Source organism: Anser brachyrhynchus (genome assembly GCF_964034855.1).
Source record: "Anser brachyrhynchus genome assembly, chromosome: 27".
Taxonomy (NCBI): domain Eukaryota; kingdom Metazoa; phylum Chordata; class Aves; order Anseriformes; family Anatidae; genus Anser; species Anser brachyrhynchus.
In genome coordinates, this window is record NC_137720.1 from 6,579,636 (window position 1) to 6,607,576 (window position 27,941).

General features: G+C 56.5%; 1 protein-coding gene across 6 annotated transcripts; it reads left to right on the forward strand.

Moving 5' to 3' along the window:
* SLC6A17 (solute carrier family 6 member 17) lies at positions 1-27,762 on the forward strand. Of its 6 annotated transcripts, XM_080569298.1 has the most exons (13): positions 1-95; positions 1,765-1,838; positions 12,933-13,339; positions 16,579-16,736; positions 17,003-17,129; positions 17,833-18,014; positions 19,099-19,209; positions 20,270-20,511; positions 21,244-21,436; positions 21,812-22,004; positions 22,198-22,357; positions 22,930-23,092; positions 23,527-27,762. In XM_080569298.1, the coding sequence occupies exons 3-13, from the start codon at positions 13,054-13,056 to the stop codon at positions 23,893-23,895; spliced, it is 2,184 nt and encodes a 727-aa protein (XP_080425424.1). In that variant the 5' UTR covers positions 1-95; positions 1,765-1,838; positions 12,933-13,053; the 3' UTR covers positions 23,896-27,762. The 6 variants fall into 6 exon arrangements, with proteins under 6 accessions (XP_080425424.1, XP_080425423.1, XP_080425422.1 ...); XM_080569297.1 differs by lacking the exons at positions 1-95; positions 1,765-1,838 and adding an exon at positions 4,227-5,253; XM_080569296.1 differs by lacking the exons at positions 1-95; positions 1,765-1,838 and adding an exon at positions 5,307-5,781.
* The last annotated feature ends 179 nt before the right edge of the window (positions 27,763-27,941 follow it).

Below are 27,941 nucleotides of genomic sequence, written 5' to 3' on the forward strand. Positions count from 1 at the left end.
GCTGAGGGGTGACCTGGCTGTGCAGCACTTGCAGAAAACGGAGGGTCGGTGTGTTGGTGATGCTGCAGGAAGAGCCCAAGTGGGGGAAGCTGAAGGTGAGATTTGGGGACCATTTTTTCTGGAAACATATAGAAAGCAGCATCCTGGGGAGATGGGGAAGAAGGCGTGACGTCAAAGGCAGCGCTTAAAATACACCCAGGGCAAAATCACACGACAGCTGGTGCGACACGAGCTGGCGGGCTCCACACACGGAGCCCTGCAGGAACCTGCAGGATGCGGTGGGAAACGTCTGAAGCTGGCAGCTCTGCTTTCACCACTCCCTGGGTCCCCCCATGACCCAGGAGTGGCTGTGCCAGGCTGGGGACAGTGGGGAGGGACACTGGTGGCAACGGCCGCGGGTACCCCAGGCGGCCGGCTCGCTCCCAGCTGCTCCCCGCCAGCCGCGACATCACAGCCCCAGGCAGTTCCTGGGTGACTTCTGGTGACAGCAGCTGCTGGTGGGGATGGCTGGGTGGCATCTGGCTGCTGCTCCTTAGCTGGGAGGGGAGGGTGCCGGGAGCCAAGCTGCTGGGGGTTGTTTCCCTGCGGGGGACGAGGTCCAGCTGGGTGGTGGTGGTGCAGGGGCTGTGCTCAGGGCATGTTTTTTTCCCCCAGGGGATGCACACTGGGGTGTAAACTCCACACTTTTGGGCAATTTTAGCTCTGCATGGCAGGCAGGTTGCGTGGTTGAAATGAGTGTAGGAGGAATGAGACACATGGTGGTCTTTGCAGCATCAGGCACAGCCATGGCAAATGCCCTCCCCTCTGGGCTGTGTCCTCTCACACCAGGTCCGTTGGGATTTGGGAAGGGGACACGTCCCCTCTCAAAGGAGCCAGCCCGAAGGCAGGCTGAGGTCTCTGTTCCCCTGGGAACGCGCCCTGCAGCCAGCAGCGTCCTTGCTGGGAGATCTGAGGCTGAGCAGCCCTTTGAAGGGATTTGTTTTCATTTCCAAGGACAAAATGTCCAAAGACCCCATGAGTCCGGGAGCCACAGGCGCTGCTGAGACTGTCCCAGATCCCCTGAGCAGCCTCTGAGCTGGATCCGGCCACGAGGGAGGGCTTGTGCTGCTGCCTGCGAGGGGCAGTGCCTGGGTGCTGGGTACCTCCCCATAAACCCACCTGTGGGGCCGGCTGGGGACTGCCCCACTGCAAATCCATCAAAGACACACTGCTGGGGCAACTGGAGGACTGGGGTGGAAAGCAGCAGCAGCAGCAGAGCTCCAGGAGAAGCCCCCCGAAACCCTCCCAGACCCCAGCTGCAATCACTCCAGGCCCCTCTCTAACTGACCACCAAAACCACCTGGGAGCTGAGCCCGGTGCTCCGAGGGGGTGGGAAACTGCAGCTCCCCACCCGCCTTCTGCTGCCGACAGCGCGCCGCTGACGGGCCCGGCACTCACAAATTCGCCCTCCGTTGCACAATGCAAACTCGGCTGCATCTGATCCGATGGCGGCTAAGCATGTGAAGAAAATTAAGACCAGAAAGCAGGAGCAGCAGCACTTTAAAGAGTGTTGTCCCGCTGCTAGGAGCATTCGCCCAGGGGCAGCGAGACATGGTTCTCATTCCTGCGCCTGTGCTGGTGTTTATTATTTTTCCTTCCATTGTGCAGTCCCCTTTATTCCCTGCATGCCTCTCCCCCGGGGCTGAGTGAATCAGCGTGCTTTCCTTCTTCCACTCAGCCATGGCTTATTGCCTTTCTCCTTTTTTTTTTTTTTTTGTTTTTCAGACTTGATCTACAGGCCAAAAAGCGTCAGTCCAGCTCCCCAGCAATCTGCAGCCCTGGGGAAAAATGGCCAACAGGTGAGTGCAGAGGGGCAAGGGGAGAGTTTTATTGAGATCACTAATAAATGGCATTTATTTCTTCTAAAGGTCATTTTTTCCCATGTTTCTTGATGTTTCCAGCTGGGGCTGCCTGGCACTCATCCCTTGCATAGGGACACAACACCCTGCAGGGTCAGCAGCCTGCTTTTGGATGGCGAAAGTGTGAGGTCTGGGTGTGGGAGCCCTGGAAGTGCCACCACGCCTGTGCTGGCCCAGGTGTGACAGTCACTGGCCCAAATGTGCCCCCCTGCCCAGGGATGGGCAGGGAAAAGCCCAAGGGGAAATGTCACCTGCTGCTGCTGGGGCTGCGCTGGCCCTGCCGTGATGACACTTGGACAAATCACAGCCATGCCTGGCACCTCTGATGCATTCTTTTACATCCTAACATCTCCAATTCCTGTAGTAGAGGAGCTCATAATTTTGTAAGAGGTGTTTGAGCCTCTCCATGAGGGGTGAAGGATAGATCTCAGCTGTGGCACCTGGAACCTTGAGCAAGTCCCTTCAGTCTACAGCGTTACGAGGCAGGCTGGGTTTTGCAAAATGAGTTGGGATCCTCGGGTGGAAAATGCTACGTAAGAGCTTGAAATTCCACTGCTCTGAGCCAGGACGGGCGCTCCTTGCCAGGCTCCGTCCCTATCCCTCTGTGTTAGCAGTGCTGGACCGTGAATGAGCCATGACAGGCTGTGGCTTTGCAGGCAAATACATATTTAGAAACTGGAGGGCATTTTCCCCTTAGATTATTATCACTTGAATGTAGGTTGGCTTGACAGCTTAGGTGGAAAACCATCTTCCGAGTGTACCGGCAGCTCCGCACTCACTTGCCTCACTAATTCCCTCCGTGTGCCCCCTGCTTTGGGCAAAAACTTGTCCCCATGCTGGCAGCACCCTCATGGTGCTCCAAACTCCTGGGGCCAATCTGGGAGGGAGTCACTCATCCCTGTGTGCCCTGCAGATGTCTGTCTGTCCATGCTCCGCTGTCGGCCCTCCCTTCCCATAGCTCTGCCTGTGCGTTTTGCAGGTGCTCCTGCCTGCCTGCAGCACGCACCCTCCACGGCGCTTTGGAAATGCGGCTCTGCTGCATCCCTGGTGGGGAGGGCTGCTCGGTCGTCACATGCTTCTGTTAAGCCTCCTGTATTTTTCCTCCCCCGAATCTGCAACTTTCATCCTTTAAAGCAGCTTGGCGGTGCCTCCCCTGTGCCAGGCCCCCTCCCCTGAGCCAGTCTTATGAATGAATGGTTGGTGGCCCTGTGATGCCATTGCCATGGTGACAGATGGCAGCCGAAAATGCAGGGATCAGGGTCACATGAGAGCAGCGGTAAATTCAGGCGGTTATTTATAGGCTGCTGCTCAAGCGTTTATGGAAATGCGTCTGTCTTGGACCGTGTTATCAGCCCTTCACTGGCTCTCCGGGGCACTGCACTTCCAGGAGAGACATTACTCATGCACATGCTCCACTTTCATCCAGCCTGTTCCCATTGCCCATGCTGGCTGCTCGGGCTGGCGGCGGAAAAGTACAGGGCTTTGGGTTTTTTTCTGAGTCTGAGTCTTTGGATCAGCCTCCACCTGGTCCCTGCCATTATGAAAGGCGAGACAAATGCAGCCGGAGCCAGAGCTTCTCGCTTCTGCCTGTGGCATCTTCTGCTCCCATCACTGGCACCATCCACAGTGTGACAGCTTGGGCAGCACCATGTGGCTTGGAAATAAGTCAAATTTTTGCTTGATTTGGTTCTGAGTGTGTTCATGAGTCCACACTCAGCCTTGCCTGGTCTTTTTTTTTTTTTTTTTTAATAGTTTTGATCCAGCTGGGGACCTTTCTTTGCCTCAGTTTACCAACCGGCAATACATTTTGGTGGTTGTGTAGCCACCCAAAGGGATTTCTTTAAATCCTCAGGCATGGATTTATCCCACCTCCAACCTCCTCACCTCTGCCAAGTGCACCAGCCCTCGTGAGAAGTGCAGGGACATTGCAGTAAGCAGGCGCTGGGGATTTTGCACGGTAGTAAAACACAAGCGAGGGTGCAGATCTAATGAGGTATGGCCTTGCTTCTCCCGGGGGACCGGAGGAAGAGTTATGACCATTGCTCTCAGGAGCTGGATCTCTGTGCAGGTGCTGGCTGAGCTCCCAAGTACCTGGGAGGATTGATCGTTTTGTGCCTAATAGGCTGGAAAGGGAAATGGGTCCAGAAGCCAGGAAAGTGTATAACCATTGAAATCCAGGGGCTGGAGGGAGTGTGTCTTGGGGCTGGAGGTCTGAATCCTCCATGGTTTTTCTCTCTTCCAAATGTGTTTTTCCTTCTGCCAGGGTTTCTCACAGGCTCCAGGAGATGGATACTGGTACCAATACCCCTGCACCAGAAACAAACTAGTTGGAGAAAAGTGTTCAGGCTACACCACTGGGGTTTGGATGGGCTGAATTTGGGTCGTCAGGGCTTCCCATGGACCTTAATCGTTTCCATCATGTGCTGAACAAGCAATGAACTCTATTGAATACTCCTTTTCCCCACCAGTACACCAACCTAACAGCCCTCTGGCCTTCCTGATGGACCCGTTTAGGTGCTTTCTGATGGCAGGTCTCTCTGCAGCACTGAATAAAGGGTGAGGGCTGACGTCCAGAGGTGTGCCTGGGCTTTCTGTTTGACATGCTACAGCATCAAAGCAGCCTAAAGGGCTGTGGTAAATTAAGCCTGTGCAAGAAGCTGGATTCGAAGTTTGGTTGTCCCAAAGAGCTGGTTGGGCACATGTATCTATGTCTTCATCCTAATAAAGTACCTGGAGTCACTATATCCCACCATGGATAGTTGGGAGATGGACCGGGGGAATTGGATCACTGGGTGGGACCGTTCTGTTTGCAGAATTTCATCCTTAGCATTAAAGGTGGACTAATAAGTGCTGCTGCCTCATCCCCAAACCTGGCTTAGCCCCCAGCTCAGCCCCGCTCCAGCCTGTGCTGCTCCTGGGATGGGCTCTGGGGTGAGAGGCAGGCAGTTTAGCTGGAGAAGACGTGGCGTCCTCCGAGCCCAGCTCCGGCTCTGTGGCCCCTGAGTGCCACTGGGCTTTGGACGAGCCCTGGGCATCGCTGCCTTCCGCAGACGGGCTCCAGATGAGCGCCCGAGTTATGGGGAGCAGACTTCGGGTCCTGACCGCTCCTCCTGCCGTTCTTCCCTGCGTGGTCTGAGGCAAAGCAGCGACTCCAGCGCACCAAGCGCTCCTTGGAGGAGAGGGGTGACCAAAACCCAGCTCCCACCCCGAAGGGGTGCCCAGGGCAATCACAGCACTGCGCCCCCCCCTCGGAGCACTCCCCAGGGCAGAGCCACGGCGGCGGCCGGGACAGCACCTCCGGGGCTGCTCCTCTCGGCGCTACAACGGAGGCCGTGCCCTTCCCTGCGGCACCAAGGTGGGCTGAAGCGAACCCGCCTGTCCCGCCGGGGCCCGGCGCTCTCTTTTTCTTTTTTACGCAAGAGCCCCCTCGGCGAGGTGGGGGGGCCGCGCCGCCACCCCGGCTTTGACGCGCAGCCCTGGTGACTCAAGCCTGCGTCAGGGGCTGCGTGTCCCTCATTATTTATTTATTTCAGTGTGCGCTTTTTTTTTAAATTTCTTTTTTTTTTTTTTTTTTCCTCCCCGAGCCGAGCGGAGCTGCCTCCCCTCGGGCGGAGGGGAAGCGGGGCCGAGCCGAGCCGAGCCGAGCGCGCATCCGCGGGGCGGCGGCGGGGGGCGGCCGGCAGCAGCCCGGTGCCGCGCAGCTTCCCTCGGCCGCGGAGGCGGCGGCGGCTCCCCCGGTGGGCCTCGCAGGTGCCCGGTCCCGCCGCCGCCCGGGCTGGGGGGGGGGACCCCGGTGAATTTCTCCGGGCCCCCCCGGTCAGCCTGTGCCGGGAAGCCGCTCCGCTCCCCGCCGCGCCGGGTCGGTTTCAGCCGCAGCGCAGAGGTAAGGGTGCGCCCCCCGGGCCCCGCTCCCCGCCGGCCGCTGGCTGCTTTAATCCCCCCCCCAGCCGTCGGGGTTTTTTGGGGGGAAGGTGCCCAGGGAGAAGCTGGGGGGGATGCCCGAGCCTGGAGGCATCAGGCACGGCCCTGCGGCTGCCGGCATCCAGGGCTGGGGGGGAACCGGCAGAGGCAAGCCGGGGAGGCGGGCGGTGACCCCGGGGGTGGCACCGGCCACCGGCTGTGGGTTGGTGGGGGGCTTATCCCCCCCAAGCCGCTGCCTGAGGGTGGGTAGAAATGCAGCTTCCAGGCTGACCTTGACAATAACATTGGGAGAAGAGAAAGCACTTGGCTGCAATGAATATTTAATTCCCAGCCAGCAAAGAGTTGGGGCTTTATTTTCCCTCTTTTTTTTTTTTTTAATTAGTACTTTCTGAATATGGATGGATTCTTTTGGGGCAGAAAAATGAGGGCTGGGGTCCTGGTTTCATGCAATTCTCTGTGTCGGGTGTGGGGAGTCCTTATTCGCTTCTCTGCATTTATTGCATTGCTGGGTATGCCCAAAGGTGTGTGTTTTGGGCTGGCATCTCAACCAGGTGCAGATTTGCAACATTCTGGGAATGTGGGGCTTAAACCAGCTGAGAAATCTGGTCCCAGCTCTTTGTAAAGGACACAGAAAATGAAATTGTTCTGCTTCTTGGATCCTGCCTTGTGTCAGAGGCAACTGAGGATTGAATCCGTCAGGAGCTGATGCAACTATTTCTGGTTTTGGTAGGAAAAAACCTGAGATGCCAGGCAGCCGAGCTATTCTCGGGAGGGCGCAGAGTTTCTTGTGAATCTCTCTCTAGAGGTGTTGGGACTGGGTCAGGGAAGCTGGATGGTGGCTTGATTGCAGCTCAGCTGCTCGGAAGTGAAATAAAATTTGGGTCTGTCTGTCCTCCAGGATAAAATGGAGAGGTGGCTCCACAGAAATCAATAGGAATAAATGGGTTTGGTTTAAATCTAGAGTGACTCGAGTGCCACTTCAGGCTTGCACAGAGCAGGGAATCTGGAGTCAGAGCAGAGCCAAGCCAGGTGAGAGTCACGAGGATTAAATTTACCCCAAATCAGGCGCTGACCTACGCACATCCGGACTAAACCATTGCCTGGGGTGGAGGGGCTCCGATTTTACCCCATCCTGTGCTGCATTTGGATTTGTTTGTTTACAAACACGGATGCTTCATGAACTACAGAGCAGAGTCTGCAGAGGGATTTGGACGCTGCCCATTTGCTGCCTTTCAGGATAAACCTGGGCTGCTTTTGGGTTCAGTCACTAGCCTTCAGCCAGATCGGGTGAGTTAAGAGGGATCACTGAGAGCTAACTGGAAAAAGATCATCTTGTGAGCCTAGCGGAGCCCTGAAGGAATCATATGACGGTTGGCTTTGACATGGTGTCACACTGCTGCAGCTGATGTGTGTTTTCATGATACCAAATGGGACATGAAAGGAGACCAAATCCGATGAATCAATGGGCTCATACACTTCCTGACAAACAAGGCGCTGAGGCTCCCCCTCCTCCGGTGGTGTTGTGTCTGTCTCATGACCCATTTGCAAAACTGCCCTTTCTGAGGGTTTCTGGCACCCACTGAAGAAAAGAGTTGCACCAGAAGCACAGCCTGCCATCGCTGGTAGCAGACAGAGCTGGGGGCTGTGGGAAACGCACCCACCTCCAGGATGAGCAGGTGGCAAGTGGTGGCCGGGCTGTGGTAGCCACCCCTCGGCATGCCTTTAAGGGAGCTGGGGACTATTTATAACATCTGGACACTCTGGCTGTCGAATGGCACTTGGGTAGGTGTAAGACAGAAGCGGAGGCAGCTCTGATTCATCAGCGAATGTGAATCGATCCTGTGTCATGGTGCTAAAGTGGGGCTGAACGTTCGCACAGGAAGGACGGCGCAGAGCATCCCGCTCCTCCGGCAGGGAAGTTCCTGGTGCATGCCGCCGAGCTGCTTACAAACGTCTGCTGGGGCTGGAAGCCTGCTTTCCTGCAAATCTCCTCGCATGCGTGTGGTCCTCGGCTACTCTGTGCTGTCGCGTGTGCTCACACTGTCCCTGTCTGAATTTTGCAGCTCCTCACGTGCGGGCGCAAGGGGTGAGCACCGTGGGACCCCGCGATGCGGGGCTGCGAGCGGTGCGGATGGTGTGACTGAGTCACCGCGTGTCGTCTCTGCGGGGTGGCAAGAGCCTGGCGCTAATTAGCAGGGATTGTTTAAGGAAGGGGAGAGAGGGAGCAGCCCTAATGAGCCCAGATGGCAAAAACCTTCCCTGTGGAGCCAGTGAGGATGAGCAGGGGACAGGAAGATCCGAGCCGGAGCTCTGAATTTCCTGGTTTGTAAGCAAGCTTCGGCACTGAATAGCTTTAAGATGGAGGCAGTTCTTCCCGGCCTCTACTCATGGCAGGAGGTTTGCTTGAAGGAGACTGCAGAGAGGCCCCTGGAGCAGGGCTGGGGGGATCAGAGTTGAGGACTCTCCCTGTGGGGCAAAAGTCTCTTCCTGGGGCTTTGCAGTGGAGTTTAGATGTTGCCTGGAGGGTTCTGCCCCTGGTTTCTTGCGGCCAAGGGGCTCCACGGGCCCGCACTGCGATGCCTCACAAGAGAAGCAGTTTGCAGAGGTGATCTTGCTCCCAGCTGGGCTGCGCTCCCAGCCTTGGGCAGTGGCATGGGGCAGGCAGGGTCCTGGAGCTGCTTTTCTTGTGGTTTGGCCTCAAAGCTGGGACATGCACCCCGAGTTCCTTCCCTTTGCTGCTTGGCTTTGCAGGGTACAGAGGGAAGATGGGAGAGGTGTCCGCTCTGTCCTTCCACCTCTCCTTCCTGGGCTCGCTGGCTCCCTGGGGGACCTTGGATCCGTCCCTTCTCTGCTTCAGCCTCCCCATCTGCACCAAAAGCCCAGCCCCTGGTGCAAGGTTTCCCTGTCCCTGTGCATGTCTGTGAGGACGGGGAGCTGCAAACAGACGCTCAGATCTCACAGCCTGAACCAGAGAATGGCGTTCCACCTCCTGCAATTCCTCTGTGCCCTGGACCCTTTGCTCTCCCTTCTCCTAGCTCTGTGATCTTGCTGGAGCAAGCTGGACCTTCCTGGGTCTGCAGATCCAGGGGCTGTGCTGGGAGCATCATCTCCTCTCCTTTAGGAGCTGCTGGGGTCTTGCCTGGGAGCAGCAGAAGGAGCAAAGGTGGTGGGGTAGGGAAGGACCAGCAGAGTCCCCATGGTTTAAATGTTATTTTGAATTCACCAAATCCCAGTCTGTTTTTTTCTTCTTCCCCTGTCCCTCCCCCCTTCCCCCCCCCCCCCCTTCACTTTCCTCTTTATGGACCCAAATGGGGCATAAGTGCAGAATTTGGACACAGGAGCTGATCTGTCTCTGGGAGAGGAGAAACCTTCCCTGCTGCCCACCCTCCAGACCCAGAGCACAGCTGCTGCTGGTGCCTGCTCTACGTGGAGGCTGCTGTAAATCCCCTTTTCCTCCCTGCCTGCGTCTGCCTAGCTGAAAGCTCTACTGACGTGATTCCAGCCTGTGTTATTGCTCCCCGGCCGCCTCCCTGAGAAAGCAAGGACGGGCCGAGGCAGGACATGCGGCTCGGAGCTCCCTCCCCTGCTAAAGCATGCAGGGCTGTGGGGGCTGCTGGCAGCACTGGGGGACGCACAGCCCTGAGCTCCCAAACAGCGGCATGCCCACAGTGGGGGCTTCCACCTCCATCTGGGAACAATGGGAGCTTCCTGGCGGTGTCAGACCCCTGGGTGTAGCAGAACAGGAGCCTTTCCTTCCATGCCCCTTCCCTGGATGGGATGGAAACGGCTCATTCCACAGCCACCCATGGCTGTGTGCCCTCAACCTGATGCTCCTGGGTTGCCAGAGCAAAGGGACGTGGTGGATGAGGTGTGTGAAAGTGAGAGTCGTCTTCAAGGAGGGTCCTGCGGATGCTAAAGGGTGGGAGGTGCAGGAGGTGGGTAATCCCCAGGGACAGCCCAGTGATGCTCCTCCCAGCGTCTCCCCTTGCGGCTCCCCATGGGATGTTGGCAACTGCTCCCGAGTCATTTTTCAGGCTCTAGTGCTGACCCCAGAACAAACTGGTGCCTTGCCCGGCTCCTCTCCGAGCACCCACGTTGGGGGCGTCAGCGCGGGTCGTGTCTGGGAGAGGCACCAGGTCCTGCAGCGCAGGGGGGCTCTTGCAGCTGTGGGCTCTGGAAGGCCCCAGTCTTCCTTCTAAAGAAGGAAAAATGCACGTTTAAGAAAATTAAGGTCATAGGGGCTTTGTAAACAAGCTGAATTTCCATCTGCCAGTGACGAGGGGTTTCTATCTTTCTTAAGCTCAGAAAGCTGCTGGTTGTCAGCTGATCTGCCTCATCTTTCTTGCATCGTAGTTATTATTTTGGGAAACGATTTTTTTTACTAAATTCCCCATTCAATCAAATAAATGTGCAGAAATACCTTTCTCAGATGGATTCAAACTGCACTTTCCAGTCTGAAGGGTGCAGGCCTCGGGGCTGATGTAAAATCCTGAGGAAATTAATAGAAAGGGCCCTGCCGTCCTCTGGATTGGGTCCCGGTGCCATGCAGGGTGGCTGGTTCTTACCTAGACCCAGAAGAAAAGCTCAGCACCCATTTTGATCCCCAAATCCTTTGGGAATGTTGCTCTTTCAAGGAGCTGAGAGCCTTTGTGGCTTTGGAGGTGCTTGAAGCCTCCTTTTCCAGGACCACCGTGTCCTGGTGCCCCGTGACTCCTAAGGACAGCACTGACCCGAAGTGAGGAGGGGAGAGGCGGAGACCCAGAGAGGTGCTGGGGGTTTGCCCTGTCCCCATGGCGCTGGCCTGGCTTCACGCGCTCTTCCAGGAGCTGGGCATCTCCCAGGCTTTGCTCTAGGGGGTTGAGTTGTCCCAGGAGAGCCACGGGGCTCTGAGCTTTGGGGCTTGGCCAGCAGATCCTAGGTCTTCTAGGCTCAGGCCCTAATGAAAGACGAGACTTTAGCCCCCAAGGCTAAGTCCTACTGAGGGCTGAGTCACCCTTGGAAGGAGCTGAGCAGACAGGGAGCAGCAAACTACTCATAGGCAGTTCAGCTGGGTGCCTAAATTCAAGGTCCACATTCATCTGCGCAGAATCTGATCCAAAATCGATGGAAATCCCGGTGATTTCCTGGCTGCTGGATAAGACCTTCTCTGCCCTCTGTTCCTGGTCCCAGGAGCTGGCAGCCCCTGGCCAGGGGCTGAGGATGCTCGGTCACGGGCAGCCGCGTGCGGTAATTGCTGCTGCCGAGCTGTGAACAGTTTATGTGAATGGTTCTTGTTAGGAAATTAAACATTGCTGGACCAGGCTGGAAAGAATAATTCAATCGGCTTCTCCGGAGGAGCTGATCCAGCTGAGGCGGTGGAGCCGATGCTGTTGCCTGGCGACGGATGCAGCTTTCAGCTGAAAATAGCTTTTGTGATAGGAACGGGGCCTGGCAGATGGGGAACTTTCTTCAGGGTGAGAAAGCAGCAAGGTGAGGGTGAGGGAGGGTGAGGCTTCCTGCTGTGGCTGACGCTTCGCTCCCCTCTGGCACCAGGACCGCTGGCTGGGGATCGGCTTTGCTGTCTGGCCTGGGGCCCCGCTCTGAAAGGGTTCAGGATTGTGAGATTTGCTTGGGGCTGAATCAAAAAGTTGGGCGTTTCTGCAAAGGGAAGAAGAGCTGGGGACAGCTGGGGGAAAACATGGGGGGGGTCTTCTTCCTGCTCGCCGGGATGGAGAGCACGAGGTCTGTCCCATATTGCCCACCCCAGGGGAGATCAGCTGCCTGTGCTGAGGGTCACCGGCCCGAGGGATGGATTGTTTGTGCAGCGTCACCTTCAGGAAGCCACAGGGGTGCTGCACCAGCCTTGAGCTACATGAGAAAGCCACTGGTGAGGGTGAAATGACCCCACGGCCAGCTTGGGGCAGGATGGGTCCCTGGGCACAACACTATTGCTTTTCCAGGGACTGGTGACCATCCTGAGGTCCCTAGAAAGTTGAGATGGACAAGAGAGAAAAAAGGCAAGCGTGACCCTTCGAGAGAATCATTTTTCCAAGACTTGGGATTTCTTGTGGGTTTTCTCCATCTTCTCTCCAGCTGGTGAAGCTCCGTGGTCCCAGCTGGGGCAGGAACACCCAGTCTGGCCCCAGTTCTTCCAGTACGGCTAAGAAGGGCAGGGCTTGGTGCTTTCCCGGGTTGGGGAACAGCATAGACCTCCCTGATGCCTCACAGCTTTTCAAGGGGGATGAACACCGTGGGGCTAAGCTGGGTCATGGGCACCCTCTGAAATGCCTGCTGTCAGGGTTGCTCATGCAGCCAGAGTCATCCCTGGCGCAAACACGCAGGCTGTGTTTGCCAACGCACCCCTCCTCACCTCCCGCTTGTCCCCGCACCGGCAGCAACCCCACACTCACCCCGCGCTCCCCTCTGTGGGTCCAAAAATAAACCCACCTGTGCCTGTCCCAGCCCTGCGCCCACAGGGGCTGGTGCAGGAGTTTTGGGAATGAGGCAGGTGAAGTGTGGGGGGCAAACTGGTGTAACTGGTTGAAGTGCACGGATCCTGTGGCGTGGCTTTCTCTGGCCAAGTACGGCCCACGAGGAAGGCTGGGAAGGCAGAGGGGCTGGGATGATCGATGGCTTCGTGTTAGCCATCACTGTTTTGCAGATTTTATCTGTTGTAAAGCTGCCCAGGAAGATTTATCTGCAACTCCCAGGCTTTTAAGCTGCTCCTGATAATGTCCAGGGAGGATGTTCGTCACTGTCACCTGCACGCTTTGGGCCCTCGCAGGGCTGAGGCCAGGCTCGGCTGAGGGGCAGGGAGGGGGGTCAAGGGGCAGAGCCCTTGCTGGTGATGGATGCAGGATGGCAGAGAGGGGACCAGCCGGTGCTGCGGGCCAGGAATGGGGTTGTTAGAGGATAAAAGGTGTCTCTGTCACCTGCCACCACCCCCCTGTGCCTGGGGAAGGTCCCTCCTGAGGGCCTAGGAGGCTCTTCTCTATGGATGAAGGACCAGGGGAGTGCTCCCTGTTAGCACCCCCCAGCCAGGGATTCTAACCCCAGCTAAATGGGGGTGATGGAGACCCTGCTGTGCCTTGGGGCAAAACCACCTCCTTCTCTGTTGACCTCTTCCCCGTGCAGGTCCTGCTGATGAAGAGGAGGTGAGCCCTGAGCTGTAGCTTGCACAGGTGTGTGCCCTGTGGGACATTTGTCTTCTCCTCTTGCCCCATCCTGCCCCCCGGGGCCACACGGAGCCATCCCGATGCCGAAGAACAGCAAGGTGACGCAGCGGGAGCACAGCAGCGAGCATGTCACCGAGTCGGTGGCCGACCTGCTGGCTCATGAGGAGCCTGTGGACTACAAACGCAGTGTCCTCAACGTGACGGGGGAGGCTTGGGACAAGCAGAAGGACGGGGAGGAGGAGCTGGATGCAGAGAACCGGCCGGCATGGAACAGCAAGCTGCAGTACATTCTGGCACAGATTGGCTACTCCGTGGGGCTAGGCAACGTCTGGCGCTTCCCCTACCTGTGCCAGAAGAACGGAGGAGGTGAGAGATGAGGCAGGGATGGGCTCAGGTCCTGGGTGGGTTTAGGCACGGTCCTGCCTCCGTCAGGGAGCGGATTGCTGGGCAAGGAGGGAGCAATGTGGTTTGTTTGGGCTCTGAAGGAGGAAAGGGGCAGCTGGGAGAGCTGGAAGAGCCTGGTGTGGGTGCTGCTCACTGCAGCGTGTATTGGTGCAGTGATGCAGGGACCCCCAGGGTAGCCTCTTCTGAAAGGATGCTTGCCCTCCTGCCCCGAGGACAAGACAAGCCCCAGGCCAGGAGCCAGGATTTCTCACCACATCCCTGATTCCTGCTGGGGCAATTTGGGAGCTAGGGGGAAAAAAAGAGGAGAGCAACCCTCTGTTTCCCTGTCCAAAATCTGCATTGTGTAGGCTCCTGCCCCTCCGCAAATCCAACTTCCAGCCAGCTCAGGAGCAGACAGGCCTTCTCCAGCTGTGCTGAGCCCTAGCACTGCTCGTGGCACTGATGGGAGGGTGGGTTGCTTCTCCGTAATCCAGATCCCACCCCGAGGCCTCTCCACCGCAGCACCAACCTTTGCAGTGACGGGAGGCGTCCCCTGCAGAGCAGCGTTTAACGGAGCCAGGATCAGCCCAGCTTTCTGCTTTGCTTTCGCCTTGCGCTCACCGTATTCCTGGCACTGCATCGCTCAACGTGCCCCCAGCCCCAGCAAGCCTGCAGTGCCCTCAGTAATTAAAACATCTCTGGTGTCATCTTTGCGATGAGTCAGCCTCCCAGGTGGACCCATGCTGTCAGGGCTGCCCACACCCCTTGCCGGCCTGTCCTGGCTGGGGCACTGCGGCTGCGGCCAGCCCCTGCCCCTCTGCACGTCCCCAGCACCTGGTCCCTGTGGCGAGGGGACGCCCACAGCTCCCAGTGCCCTGCTTTGTTTCCAAGCAGAAGGTGCACGGCTGGGTTTTGGTGCAGCGCGGCTTTGCGTGATGCAGCCGCGGTATTGCAAAGCTTGGGGGGGGCTTTTGCACGTTGTCTCAGGTTGCAGCACTCATCTGCAGGTGTGCAGGGCTTGTATGCATGCATTGGCTGCATTGCACGTGCTGGCACACGTGTGCATCACTTGCAGCAGGACGGGTTTTGTGCGTGGCCCGAGGAGGTTGGAGGTTGAGCCTGGGGTGAATGCAGGGCTGGGATAGATTGATGGAGCACTGCTGCCTTGGGTAGAGAGCTCTCACATCTGTTATTGCCTGGTTTTCTTGATTAAATAGGATCAGGACCCAGCTTGGGGCAGGAGGTTATAAACCAGGCTTCTCTTAACCCATCCATGCCTCAGTTTCCACATTGCCACAACAGCCAGTAATTACCTGTAATTAGTGCAAGGAATGAAATTTTCTCTGCTTACTCTGAGGGTTTCTGGCATCCTGGGGTTTTACCCTCGTCCACCTCAAGTGCTGGCAAATGGGAGGGGCAGCGCATGCTCCCAGGCTGGGGTGATTCCTGATCAGAATCACCTAGCAGAGCCAGAGCTGAATTTGCTGACGGTGTTTGGGGAGCATTAAGCAGCTGCTTTTTAGTCAAAAGGCCACATGGGATGTGATGTCAGGGTGGGGAATTGTACCTCTGACAGCTGTGAGACCTGCTGTGGTGGAGGTGGGCGTGCTGGGTTTGAACCCAACAGCTTGGCCACATCCTGCACTGGGACACAGGGGCACAAAGCCAGGTGGGTACCAGGGCAAGCAGCAGCTTTTAGGAGCTCCTTGCTACTGTATAATACCTTCCTGCAGCAGGTCTCCAGACAGGCTTTAAAGGCTGCCTCCATATTTTACAGATGGGGAGACTGAGGCACGGAGCTAGGAACTGGCTTGAGCAGCAGAATGCTGAGCTCTCCTGAACCCCACATTAGTCCCCTCAGCTTTTTGGACAAGTGGCACCGTCTTGCCTGTCCCCTGGTGTGGATGCTGCTTTTCTGCCTTTTCTCCCCACCGCATTTAACCCTCTTGGCCCCCAGGTGACATTGCTGCTGGGCAGGGAGCCTGGTGCCAGGCAGACAGATGCGGGAGCTGGGAAGTGACGGACAGACCACTTCTGGGCTGCCGAGGTGGTGGCGGTGGCTGTTTTCTCTCCCGCTCCCCTTACAGGCGTCTGTGGGGGAGAGTGGCTGTGTGCTGGCAGCAAGATGGGTCGGAGCCAAATTCACAGGACTTGGTGTGCTGGGAGTCACTGCAGGCTGGCGATGATGCATGGGCATGAGCTGGTGCCCATCTTCCCAGGGGTCACAGCAGGAAAATCTCTGATGTTGGAGAAATTTGCCTCCAAACTTGTCCTTCTCTTTCTTGCTCTGTCTGCTGATGGGTCTCAACCCAGGTGCAGATGCACAGGGGGTTGTTGCAAAGATGGGAAGCTCGTGCTTGTTCCCAGGGTCCAGCTCCGTGCTGCACTCTGCCTTTGCTTTCACCCTCCTAATCACTCTGGGTGGCTGCATCTTGATTTACCACCTCCCTGTGTTTCTAACGTCCATCCCTAACCTGCTGTGAGGGCACTCGTCCTGCAAACAGAGCACGCTGCAGCCTCGTGGCACTATCATGGGCTGAGCTGCTTTGCAGCGCTGCTGCTTGGTGGAGCATCAGCACCAGGTCCTGCCCTGGCCCAGGGCTGATGCCTGTCACCGGGGCGTAAATCCAGCCGGGAGCTTGCCCACAGTGCCTGGGCTTCAGCATGTGCTTTGCAGCCACGTGCTCCAAGCCCCATCCCGCAGCCCCTGGCAGCAGGCTGGAGTAATTCATCAGCCGGGCGCTGCAGCGTGAGTCATCGCATCCTTTACGGCCATTTGGTTATGCTTCATGAACTGCTAATTTCTCTCTGGTCTCCTCAATTAGGCAGAGATTAACCGCCTTTCTATTTTGAGTATTTCTACCCCTACCAGAGGACCTCGCTGTGCAGGGTGGCACGCGGCGTGGCCAGTGTTGCCGCGGGGCTGTTGCAGCGCAGGGGGTTTGGTCGTGCTCAGGCGTGTGTGCAGGCAGGACCCGTTGGTTTCCTGGTGTGTCCTGAGGTCTGCACGGGCGTGGTGTGCTGTAGGGGTGTATCCTGCATGTACCCACACTGTCGGGGATGTTGCACTGTTCCCTTCCGTGCACGTGTGTTTGTTACTGCGAATGAATGGACCAGACAGAGCCTGTCTGAGCTCTGCCTGTCCCTCCCTGTCTGTCTGTCCTTGGCTGCACGAGAGCAGGCAGAGACAGGTCCGTGATGAGCTTTCTCCCCCCTGCCAGGTGCCTACCTGGTCCCGTACCTGGTCCTACTCATCATCATTGGGCTCCCCTTGTTCTTCCTGGAGCTGGCGGTGGGGCAGCGGATCCGCCGGGGCAGCATCGGTGTCTGGAATTACATCTGTCCCCGCCTTGGGGGCATCGGCTATGCCAGCTGCCTGGTGAGTGCACCCATGGGCCCCCTCCAGCCCCCACCTCAGGCTGTGCGGGGCGCTTAGCAATCTGCAAAGTGGGGGGTGGCCTGGAGGAGCCCAGTGTGGGCATTTGAGAGGTTGATGGCAGCTTTTCCAGCTCCATCCGTGGGTGCAGGGCTGGTTTGGGTACAAGCCTGTCCCTGCTCCCCTTCGGTCACTGCCCCACAGGAAGTGTGGTAGAGACGGTGTCACTGCCCCGCGGCCTCACACCGTGTCCTCCTTACTCCCCCCAGGTCTGTTTTTTTGTCGGTCTCTATTACAATGTCATCATCGGCTGGAGCATCTTTTACTTCTTCAAGTCCTTCCAGTACCCTCTTCCCTGGAGCGAGTGCCCCATCGCCAGGAATGGCTCGGTGGCTGGTGAGGAGGGGGGAGGTGCAGCTGGGAGGGAGCAGTTCCTGGGGAGGGGGGGGCTGCAGGACACTGGGGACCCCCGATGTCTGCATCTGTTGGAGGCTGGGGACACTGGAGGCTGGGGAGTCTCCTGGGGGCATGGATTGGGTGGGAGAAGGCGCCACTGGGTCCTCTGCAGTCCAGGTGCCCTGGCCCCATGGAGGTGTTTCCTCGGGTCAGACAAGTCCTGGCCATGCCTTCAGCCAGATTCTTTCACCGTGGCTGGGGTCTGATGCCCGTTTGAGGACCCAGAGTTTGGGTCTCTAGGCTGCCTTGGTGCTTGGGACCAGGATCTGACCCGGGCTGTGCAGGAAACTGAGCTGGGCTTGTCTGGCTGCTTCGTCAGTGCCCGACCGAGACTCTGGTGGAACTAGTGGCGCTTAACAGCATCTGAGCGTCTCCTTGGGACAATCTGGGAAATTTTATAGTAAATGCAAATGTCTTCAACTGTATTTAACGTCTTGTTTTTGACATGACAATGGCTTTATGTTCTGTTCCCTTTTTCCTGCTAAAAATCAGCGCTGTTATCCTGTCCCTCAGTTCCCAGGGATGCCTACCTTCCCTGGCCAGCTCTGGCACGTCTTTGACATTAATTCATGTTCATCCCCTAAAAGACAATGGATGACTCTCCCCCAGCCCCTCACCCTCTGGTGCCTCTGTTCACTTGCAGTTGTGGAGGCTGAATGTGAGAGGAGCTCAGCCACCACCTACTTCTGGTACCGGGAGGCCCTGGACATCTCCAACTCCATCTCAGAGAGCGGGGGACTCAACTGGAAAATGACCCTGTGCCTGCTGGTGGCCTGGAGTCTTGTTGGCTTGGCCATGATCAAAGGCATCCAGTCCTCGGGGAAGGTGGGTATCTGCAGTCCACCCTCCAGACCAGGCTTCTCCTATGACATGAAGGCAGAAACCTCCAGGTCCACATTCTCCTGCCCTGTTCTGGGGTGTCTGGGGGATGATCACACCTGCTCCAGAGCTGGGGACATCTCGTGGGGGCCCAGAATGAGATCAGAGAGGGTCACAGGGGAGGGGTTTCATCCAGCACACCTGCAGCAATGCCACCACAAGCCAGCCAAAGCACATGTCCAGGTCCCTGTGTTTGGGGGCCGTCAGATGTCCGGACCATCCAAATGGATGCTCTGAGCAGCAGGAGCCTTGTAACTGAAAGAGGTGTGGAAGATCTGAATGAGGCAGCAGCTCCTTCCCTTGCAGATCCCAAAGGCAGCTTCACCCATAGGACACAGGGGCGGGAGCAGAGCCTTCCTCCATGGGGGAGGCACTGGGACTGCACACCAGAAGCAGGGCAGGGAGGAGCGGGAAGCTTTGGGAGAGGGATGCTGAGACCTTGCTGGAGTTGTTGATGTATTAAGGAAGGCTGTGAAAGCAGCGGTGTAAGGTGCAGAAGGGTATGGTCCCCCTGGGACCCTCAAACATCCTCATCTCCAGATGGGCTCTGCAAAACATCTGGCACATTAGCAGGTAGCACAGGGCAAGGGGACTGCTGCCTGCAGCACTGAGAGCTGCGGGATGGGAATATGGCACAGGAGCGGGGCCGGGGCAGCACGTCCCCCCTGCTGAGGGTGAAGCCCCAACCACATCTGCTCTGCCTGCAGCCCTGGGCTGATGCTGGGGAAGAGAATGGGGTGGGGAGGCAGAGCTGGCCTTCCCTAGGGCTTGCCAGACACTGGCAGTTGTGTTCCAGGGATTTTCTGAGCTAGTTCTGACATCTTTGCATTCAGCAGATTTTCCTTCTCTCTCCTCAGTGTGTCCAAGCACTTTGCAGATCCACCCAGGTTTCAGCATTTGTAATGTCCTGCCTCGGGCCATGTCCCCCCTTCTCACCCCTGTTGTGCTGTCCTGTGGATGGATGGGGAGGGAGCTGAGCGCGGGGGGCAGTAAATGAGGTTGTGCCCACGCTGCATCCCTCTTGCCCCAGGTGATGTATTTCAGCTCGCTCTTCCCCTACGTGGTGCTGGTTTGCTTCCTGGTGCGGGGACTTCTGCTGCGTGGGGCGGTGGATGGGATCATGCACATGTTCACACCCAAGGTAAGAACCCTGTGCCCAGGTTCTCCTCCGGGCTGGTCACACCAGCTTGGTTTGCAGGGGGGAGGTTTAGCTGTCCCAGAGGCTGCAGTCAGCTCCCTGTACCCCACGGCACACCCTCGCTGTGCCCATGTGCTCCGGTGCAAGCAAGTGTTGCGTCCTCACCTCTGAGGCTGGGTAACAGCCGCCTGCAGAGGGCTCCTTTACCCGGGGCTCAGCCCGTCACACACACATCATTGCACAGAACCCCACTTTTCCTCTATGATCCCCACCTCAAAAAACAGAGCATCAACCCCAGATGATCTCGCAGGTCCCAATAAATCAGCCAGCAGGTGTTAGCAGCACCCTGAGTAGAGCCAGGACTCGCAGACTGCCGTCCTAGTGCTGCTTCAAGCGTTGGCATCGCTCCTGTTGCCTTCAGGTGTCCAGGCACAGGGTGGGCAACAGGGGTCCCCTAGGTGATGTGTTTAAGGACTCCATGAGATGATACTGGCTGGTAGCAAAATCTCCACTGGTGTTATGCAATTAACCAGCTAATTAATTAATTAAGCAGAGATGTAGATGAATCAGCTGAGCCAGGGAGGCTGTTACAAGATATTAATTGCGATCTCTTGATGAACGGTGCCTGGAGGCCTCCAGCCTGCAGCAGGGCAGGGGGGATGATGTCCAGGGGATGGGCAGTTACCAGACCCCCAGCCCAGCCGCTGGCTTCCAAACGCTCCAGGCACTGCAGGCGGGCAATGGCAGGGGCAGGATGCGGCCCCGTTGCTGTGCAGCATGTGGCTCCCTTGGGGGGGGAACTGGGATATCGGGTGGTCTGCGGTCCAAATCTTTGCTTGCCCTTCTCCGTGTCTCAGTTTCCTCCTGTGTGGGAAAGAGAAAAAGGACCTCCACGTGCTGTGTAACGCAGAACCTGATTGTGGCAGCACAAAGCCAGCCCATGGCGGCTCCAGAGCCAGCCCAGGCTGCAGGCACAGCAGCCTTTTAGTTTAGCTCTGGCTCCATGAGGATGAGTTATGGCACCACCAAACCACCTATTTTCTTCTTCTGTGTCCCCGCCAAGCTGGACAAAATGCTGGACCCCCAGGTGTGGCGGGAGGCAGCCACGCAGGTTTTCTTTGCCTTGGGCCTCGGCTTTGGGGGGGTCATCGCCTTCTCCAGCTACAACAAGCAGGACAACAACTGCCACTTCGATGCCACGCTCGTCTCCTTCATCAACTTCTTCACTTCTGTCCTGGCCACCCTGGTTGTGTTTGCTGTGCTGGGCTTCAAGGCCAACATCATGAACGAGAAATGTGTGGTGGAGTAGGTGGATTTGCTTTCTGTCTCTTTGGGGTGGGAAATCTCTGCTCCTGCCAGTTGGGGTGGGTCCGAGGCAATGGAGTAAGTGATCTAGAATGGGGTAAGGTTGTGTTTTGGTGGACCCGACTTTCTGTGGTCAAGGCCTGGATCTCCAGAGATGTCCCATTGTAGCTGAGGGCATGAATTCTTCTAGTTCCATCAGGGAGTTGGGCATTTAGCTCCTCCAGCCTAAAATTCAGCCATGAGGCGGACTGTTAGTCTGCACATTGTTGGTGAGTCCATGACTGATTGCACCACCTGGGTTTCCCTGAGTTTCTACTCATGGTGGGGTCTCCTTGTCTGCAAGAGGTTAAGGAGCTACTGTGCTGTACCCCAAAAACAGCTGGAGGAAGGTGAACTTGTGCACCTCGCGTTACTGTTAGACAGTGAGCTGCATCCATAAAAATCCTGACTGTGCCAAAGCAGAAGAGAAGCCACAACATGTGGCTAAGCAGGGGCTGCAGAGAGCCTGTCCCCTGGTAGGGTCCCGGCTGCATCCTCTGTCCTGTGGCCTAATGCAATGCCTGCTTGTGCAAATTGCTAGGAGGTTGGACAGCACATCACAGCTGGGACCTGGGCAGTGTGGCCCAGGCAGGTTTATCCTGCCTGATGCAAAGGACTCACATGGTCAGGCCCTGTCCTCCTTCCCAGGAGGAAGGGGACACCTCTGAGTGACTGGGCTCTGCTCTCCCTTAGGAACGCTGAGAAGATCTTGGGCTACCTGAACACCAACGTGCTGAGCCACGACCTCATCCCTCCCCACGTGAACTTCTCCCACCTGACGGCCAAGGACTACAACGAGATGTACAGGGTGATCATGACAGTGAAAGAGGGGCACTTCAAAGAACTGGGCTTGGATGCCTGCCTGCTGGAGGACGAACTCGACAAGGTACCTGGTGGCATTCCTATCAGGAGAAGCAGGTCGCCTTGTCCATTGCCAGTCCCAGGTAGGAGCTACTTTATTTGGGTTGCTCCTGGCACATGGATCTGGAGAAACTGTTTTTATAGATCCTCCACAGGGATGGGAATTCCCTTTCCCTGTGGTCTTCCCAGTGCACAGGGATCTTTCCTGGGGCGCAGAAATGGTCTGCCCACAGTGAGTCTGACAGGCACATCACCACTTCCATGCTGGGGTGCAGGAGTGGATTTTTCTTTCCTTCAGGAGTTGTTCAGTGGGACAAGAGAGACCTGAGGCCTGCAGGGGCTTGCAGGCTTTGTCTCTGACATGCTTTTTCTGTCCTTTTGGCCTCTCTCCCCCAAACAGTCAGTGCAAGGAACTGGGCTGGCCTTCATCGCCTTCACGGAAGCCATGACCCACTTTCCGGCCTCACCATTTTGGTCTGTCATGTTCTTCTTGATGCTGATAAACTTGGGGCTGGGCAGCATGATTGGGACCATGTCAGGCATCACTACGCCCATCATCGACACCTTCAAGGTGCGGAAGGAAGTGTTCACAGGTGAGGTCTTCTGCATCCTCCTGGGGAAGGGTGGAAGGTCCCTGGTGCTCTGGGGGTCATTCCAGAAGAACGTGGTTGTGGTGGAGGTGTACCGGGTCCTGTTAACAGAGGGAATGGACCACCTGGTTCCACAAGGGAAGGCCTTGCTTCCCCTTTGGGTGCTCTGCTGACCGTGCCTGTTTGCTCCCCGCAGTCGGCTGCTGCATCTTCGCCTTTGTGGTCGGCCTGATCTTCGTGCAGCGCTCAGGGAATTACTTTGTCACCATGTTTGATGATTACTCAGCCACGCTGCCGCTCACGGTTGTAGTGATCCTGGAGAACATTGCTGTGGCCTGGATATATGGCACCAAGAAGTAAGGCTTTTGCACAGGGAAAAGAATACCTGTGCTGTAAATCCTGGCTAAAAAAAAAAAAATTAAAAAAAAATAATATATATACCTTCCAGCTCTTGCCTGTAGGACTTTTTTTCCCAGGAGGCAAGCTCTGATGGAACAAATACCCCGATAGCAGTTACCTTATAGAGGAGGGATGTCTGTTCACTGCTGTCTAGGATCAATCCTTTGCCCATCCCTAGGCGTAACACAGCCCTAGGAACACGTCCTGATAGCGGGTATCTAGCTTTGGTTTTGGTGCTCTCTTATTTGTTAGTATGCTTTTGTTCGAGTGCCCTTGGGAGTGACCCAGGAGCCCTTGTCTGTCCCAGTGCTGGCCGGAGCAAGGGAGGCTCAGGCTAATGTTAGGAAGTCTTTTCCTTGAGAGGTTCCCAACCAGTGCTACAGGTTTGAAGGACACCGAGACACTTGCCTGGATCAGCTGGGCTCTTCTTCAGGCTCTACCTTGTGCCCAACCCACAACAGGGTCTCCTGGGAGGGAGTTTCTCTTTTGAAAGCGGGAACAGTGTGGTTCCATCTCTTTCCCTTGGCAGGTTCATGCAGGAACTGACAGAAATGCTGGGTTTCCGACCCTATCAGTTCTACTACTACACCTGGAAGTACGTCTCTCCCATCTGCATGGCCGTTCTCATGACCGCCAGCATCATCCAGCTGGGAGTCAGCCCCCCGGGCTATAGCGCCTGGATCAGAGAGGAGGTGAGCACGGCCCCGGCCCCCGCTGCTGCCCCCACCCGGGCCTGGGCTGAGCAGGGGGGAGCTGAGGGCTGCAGACCACCCTGCTCTTCCCTCCTCTGCTCGTCTCTCCTCCCGCTGCGGGATGTCCTGTCTGAGGCTGCCTGTCCTCTGCAGGCAGTCAGGTTTGTCAATGCTGCCCAGAAGTCTCGAGCTCTGACCACGGGCTGAAGTTTGGCCTTTGGGTTTTGGCTCGGTTCCACAGCTACCCTCTGTGTGCAGGGCCATGACCTTTTTCCTGTTTTTAACTTTCTTTCTGCTAGTTTCATGTGATGCCCCTGAAGATGAAGTCTGGCAGGAGGCAGCAGGGACTGGCTAGCACGTAGGATATATTGTACCTGATGTGCATCACCTTTGTTGTAACAATCCCTTGACACTGGCCTCTCTCTCTCTTTCAGGCTGCAGAGAAGTTCCTTTTTTACCCAACCTGGGCCATGGCTATTCTCATCTCTCTGATCATCCTGGCTTCTCTCCCTCTGCCTCTAGTCTTCATCCTCCGGCAGTTCCACCTCGTGTCGGATGGCTCCAACACACTTTCGGTCACCTACAAGAAGGGCCGGATGATGAAGGACATCTCCAACTTGGAAGACAACGATGAGACCCGCTTCATCCTGAGCAAAGTGCCCAGCGAGACCCCGTCCCCCATGCCCACACACCGTTCCTACCTGGGTCCGGGGAGCAACTCCCCCATGGAAATGAGCAGTGCCCCCAACGGACGATACGGGAGCGGGTACTTAATGGCCAGCACCCCTGAATCCGAACTGTGACGGTTGCCTGCCGACCACCCCCGTCGGGAGAGGAGGTCACTGGGGAGTGGATCCTGGCTTTCCAGGCAATGGGAAAATTAATAAAAAGACAAAGAAGAAACCCCTCAAAATCGTAACCCAAAGCAGCCATTTCCAAGATGACATCGGGAAGAATGGATTGCGGGAGGGGCAGGACTCCTCCGACAACCCTGGGCTGAACAGCAGGACCTCCGGGGCTTGCCTTCGGGGAAGGGAGGGGGAACAAGAGGTGATGCAGGACCTCTCTGAGGGTCCTTCTCTCGCAGCCCAAATCTGAAGCAAAGAACCTCTCTTTCTAAGCAGTTGATAGTTGGAAAAAGGACCTGGTGTCAGGTGGAAAGCCAAGCACGCTTCCTCCTGCAACCCAGTGCTCTGCCCTCCCTGTCCATTGTCCTTCAGCTGGGAGGAGTCACGGCCTTATTCCAGCGAGCACAATTAACCATCGATGTTCATAGCACAAAAGGGTGCTGTTGTTGTTGCCATCGTTGTTGTTGTTGTATCTCCTGTAGTTTTCATGGCTGTGGGCACACCCAGATAACCCCAACATTTTGACCAGGGTTGGCAGGGAGCAGTGTGGGGCTGGCTGAGTCACTGTGGTGTGTGGGACTGCAGCTGGTGGATCCTTGGCGTCTGTTTTGTTACCACCAGCACGGTGACGGCGTCTGCAGGTTGTTCTGAGACATGGAGAGATCATGTCCATGGGACAACGTGGACAGCATGCTCTGTGGTTGGGCGGTTATTGTGCTGAGAGGCAGCAGGACCTCTGAAGTGAGTGATTTTGGATGTGTGAGCATGTGTGAGGTCTGGACCAGGGTTACAGTGATGGGTGTCAGGAGCATTCTCCTGGAATGACTCCTGACATGTGGGATGCTCTGCTGAGCCAAAATCCCTGGCGTGGGATCGTCTCCTGTTGCCGCTTGCTTTAGATGTCCCAGTGGCACAAGCAGAGCTGTGGGGCATCCAGTCCTACCGCAGTCCTGGTGTAGCTCTCAGGAAACCACCCCCCCTAACTTACCTCCCTTGCACCCACCAGCTGAGGTGAGCTGGGCAGTGACTATCTCTGGACATGTCTTCACCTCTCAGAGCATCGAGCCGGTGCCTGCATTGCCTCGCTGCTGCACCTCCGCAGGCGCTCACCAGCCTTTAGAAGGGGGTAACCAGCTTTTGGGGACAGCAGATGGAGGGCATGTCTTCTGAGCTGCAATGACCAAAAGTCGGTGCCGGGTCCCAATGTCCCTGCTAGCTCTTGATCCAGGCTGGTGAGCTCCTGTTAGAGCCCAGGAGCCTCTATCATGCCCATCCGTGTTATGGGGACCAGGTGGAGGTGATGCTATGTTGTTTCTTCCCAGGCTATCTAGGAAAGTTTGGGGCCTCCCAGCTCAGAGTTTTTCTCACTGGGACTGACGTTTGTTTCCCTGAATCATACATATGGCCAAGCATTTCTGTCAAGGGTACCAGTATTACATGGCTTTTTCCTCCTTTCCCGGTGGGTACAGGGGAGAAGCAGCCTGCTCCATGCCCTCTCTCCCTCTCAGCACATCGCTACAGTCTCAAAAGCTGAGGGAGCTCCTTAGCTTCAGTCCTGCTGGGCTTAGATGATGTGTGGTGGTATTTCAAGCTAGTTTGAAGGCCAAGTTCATGGTTGCTTGTCCACGAGCCCTTCTCTCCTCCGCTTTCCTATCAATAGATTCTCTTCCACTTTGATTCTCCTTTTGGCTGAGAGTCAAAGGCAGACAGTATCTGGCCCGTTTGCCACGTCCTTGACCTCTCCTGGCACCCCAGGGTGCACAACGTCCCCCACAGTGACGTTTCTCTTGTGGGTTGTAATCCTTTATTTATAGTCCTTCTCCTTTTTGTCATGAGCTCAGCCGGTGGCTTGGGGGCTCTGTCTGGGAGATTAGCACAGGACCTTCATTAGCCATTTTTCCAGGTGGAAATGGAGGCATGGATTGAACCAAAGCAGCTCAGTCTCTGCTGATGGCTCTGAGAAGCACCATCCCCAGGATCAGCCATGCTCTCATCTCTCGTCCAGCCTCTTCACCATCCTCTCCACTGTGCGTTTGGTCTTTCTCTCCTGCCCCTACAGAAGAACACAGAAATATCCCCACTGCACCACCTCTGAATGGGAGAAGCACAAAACCTATGCATTTCCCCCCAACACCAGGCAAGATGTTCCCTCCCATCCCTTATTTCTCCCTCTGTCCCTGATTTCCTCCTCCTGACCAGCAGAACAGAGGATGAACCAAATCATTGCAAAATGTCACCTTCCCGATGCAAGTCAGACTTGCCCCTGAGCCCAGGGGATTCCCACTGCAGCTCCCATGGAGTTACCGGGGCAGGACACCTCCCGCAGCCAACGCATGTGGTTCCATCTGTTCCCACGGCACAATGCTCCTCAAACCCTGGGGGGAAGGATCCGGCCCGCCATCTCTCCCACCACTATTCCCAAACCAGCCAGGGAGGCATTTACTTTCCTCCCCTCTTCTTGCAGCGCCAATAAGAGGCAAAGTCAATAAGAAGGTAACAAAAAGCTATATTATATATATATAAAATATATACAGAGAGAGGAGATGGAATAATAACCTAGAGATTCTCTATTTCTATTGTATATTTATTCTGTAAATGTCACTGTAAATGATGTTAAATGACAAAATGTATTCCAAAGTGGCCCATGACCTATTTTCATTCCCAGTGCTGTACAGATCAATTCTCACTGTATATCAGACATATTTTTACCTTTTCATTTCTTGTGCGTGGTGGGTGGCCATCCCTCCCCCCGTGCCCCTCCCCAGCCCCAGGGGGTCCCCTAGCATGGGGACCCCGCAGAGAGGAGGAGGGGGGAGGAAGCCTTTCTTTTTATCTGTGGAAGTACTGTATTTCTGTGTGGTATTTGCTTGGTGTTAGGCACAGGGGTCTGTGGGGGGGTAAGTTTTAGGTGATCCGTGTCGTGGCCGTGTGAGCGTGCGCATGTTCGTCCGTAGATGCTGTGCGTGGGGGTGTGCGCGTGTAGGTGTGCGCGTATGTGTTTTGTTCGGGGTCACTTCTTGCTGTTCTTGGCCACTTCTGGAGCCTGCGGCGGGGCTTTCTCCCACCTGCCAGGGCAGGCTCTCCCCTCCACGCACCTTCTTGGGGTCCCGGGGCTGTGGATCAGGCCAAACCCGGTGACTTTTAGCCCTGGCAGCCACTTTTATTTTTTTCCCCCTCAGAGGCACAGGGAATAGCTGCTAGTTGTGAGCACAGGCACTTTTCAGTTTTCATCCAGGCAGTCAGAGCAGGAGGGGGGAACCGCTGCTGATATTCCTGCCCCCTCCTCTCACTCCCTGCCTGGTTCCCAGCCTGGATCCTGCTGCTCAGAAGGGGACGGTGTCCTCGACAGGAGATGCTGGCTGAATCAGGAGGGGTTGAAGTCCTGACTGGGGAGAGGGGCTTACCCTCCTGCCCCCACACAGACCCTGGCAGCTCACATTAAAGCCCAGCTCCTCCTGGGAGCTGCTCCCCCTGCCTCCCTCCCGTCCCTGTCCTCCCCTGAGCCTGGGTCTCGCCAGCAGGAATGGGGCACAGGTGGCAGGGCCGGGTGGCCTCGGTGGCACTGCCAGCCCCAGGGGACAGGGCCCAGCCTGGGCAGAGACATGGCAGCACACGGGTCGTGGCCGGTTCCCCTGTGGGTAAGCACAAGGCTGGCAAAGCCCTTCTGTACAGGTAAAAGCACAGATCTGGTAGAAACTCGTCCCATGTATCCTCGTAGCCAGTGTATTTAACACGCGTGCCGTGCTGGCCGGACTCATTGGCAGTCGAGAGAAACCCTGTAAGAGCCGTAATGGAGTCCGATTAAAAGTCTCTTCTTACCAAGTCTCTTTGCCTGTTTCCTTTCTTGGGGTGGGCTTTGGGGTCTCTCTGAGGTTTGGGGTTGCAAAGAGCTAAAGCAATGGGCTCCAGGGCTGCCAGCACCCATGGACATAGATGTCTCTGTCCTTCCCTGTCCTGTCCAGCCACCCACATCGTCCTTCTGGCTCCCCTTCTCCTCTCTG

Excerpts from the sequence above, each read along its gene's own strand:
- SLC6A17 (XM_080569298.1), top strand. The coding sequence starts at position 13,054 with ATGCCGAAGAACAGCAAGGTGACGCAGCGGGAGCACAGCAGCGAGCAT. Across the intron at positions 18,015-19,098 it reads GCATCCAGTCCTCGGGGAAG|GTGATGTATTTCAGCTCGCT; the intron begins GTGGGTATCTGC and ends CTCTTGCCCCAG. Across the intron at positions 22,358-22,929 it reads TGGATATATGGCACCAAGAA|GTTCATGCAGGAACTGACAG; the intron begins GTAAGGCTTTTG and ends TTCCCTTGGCAG.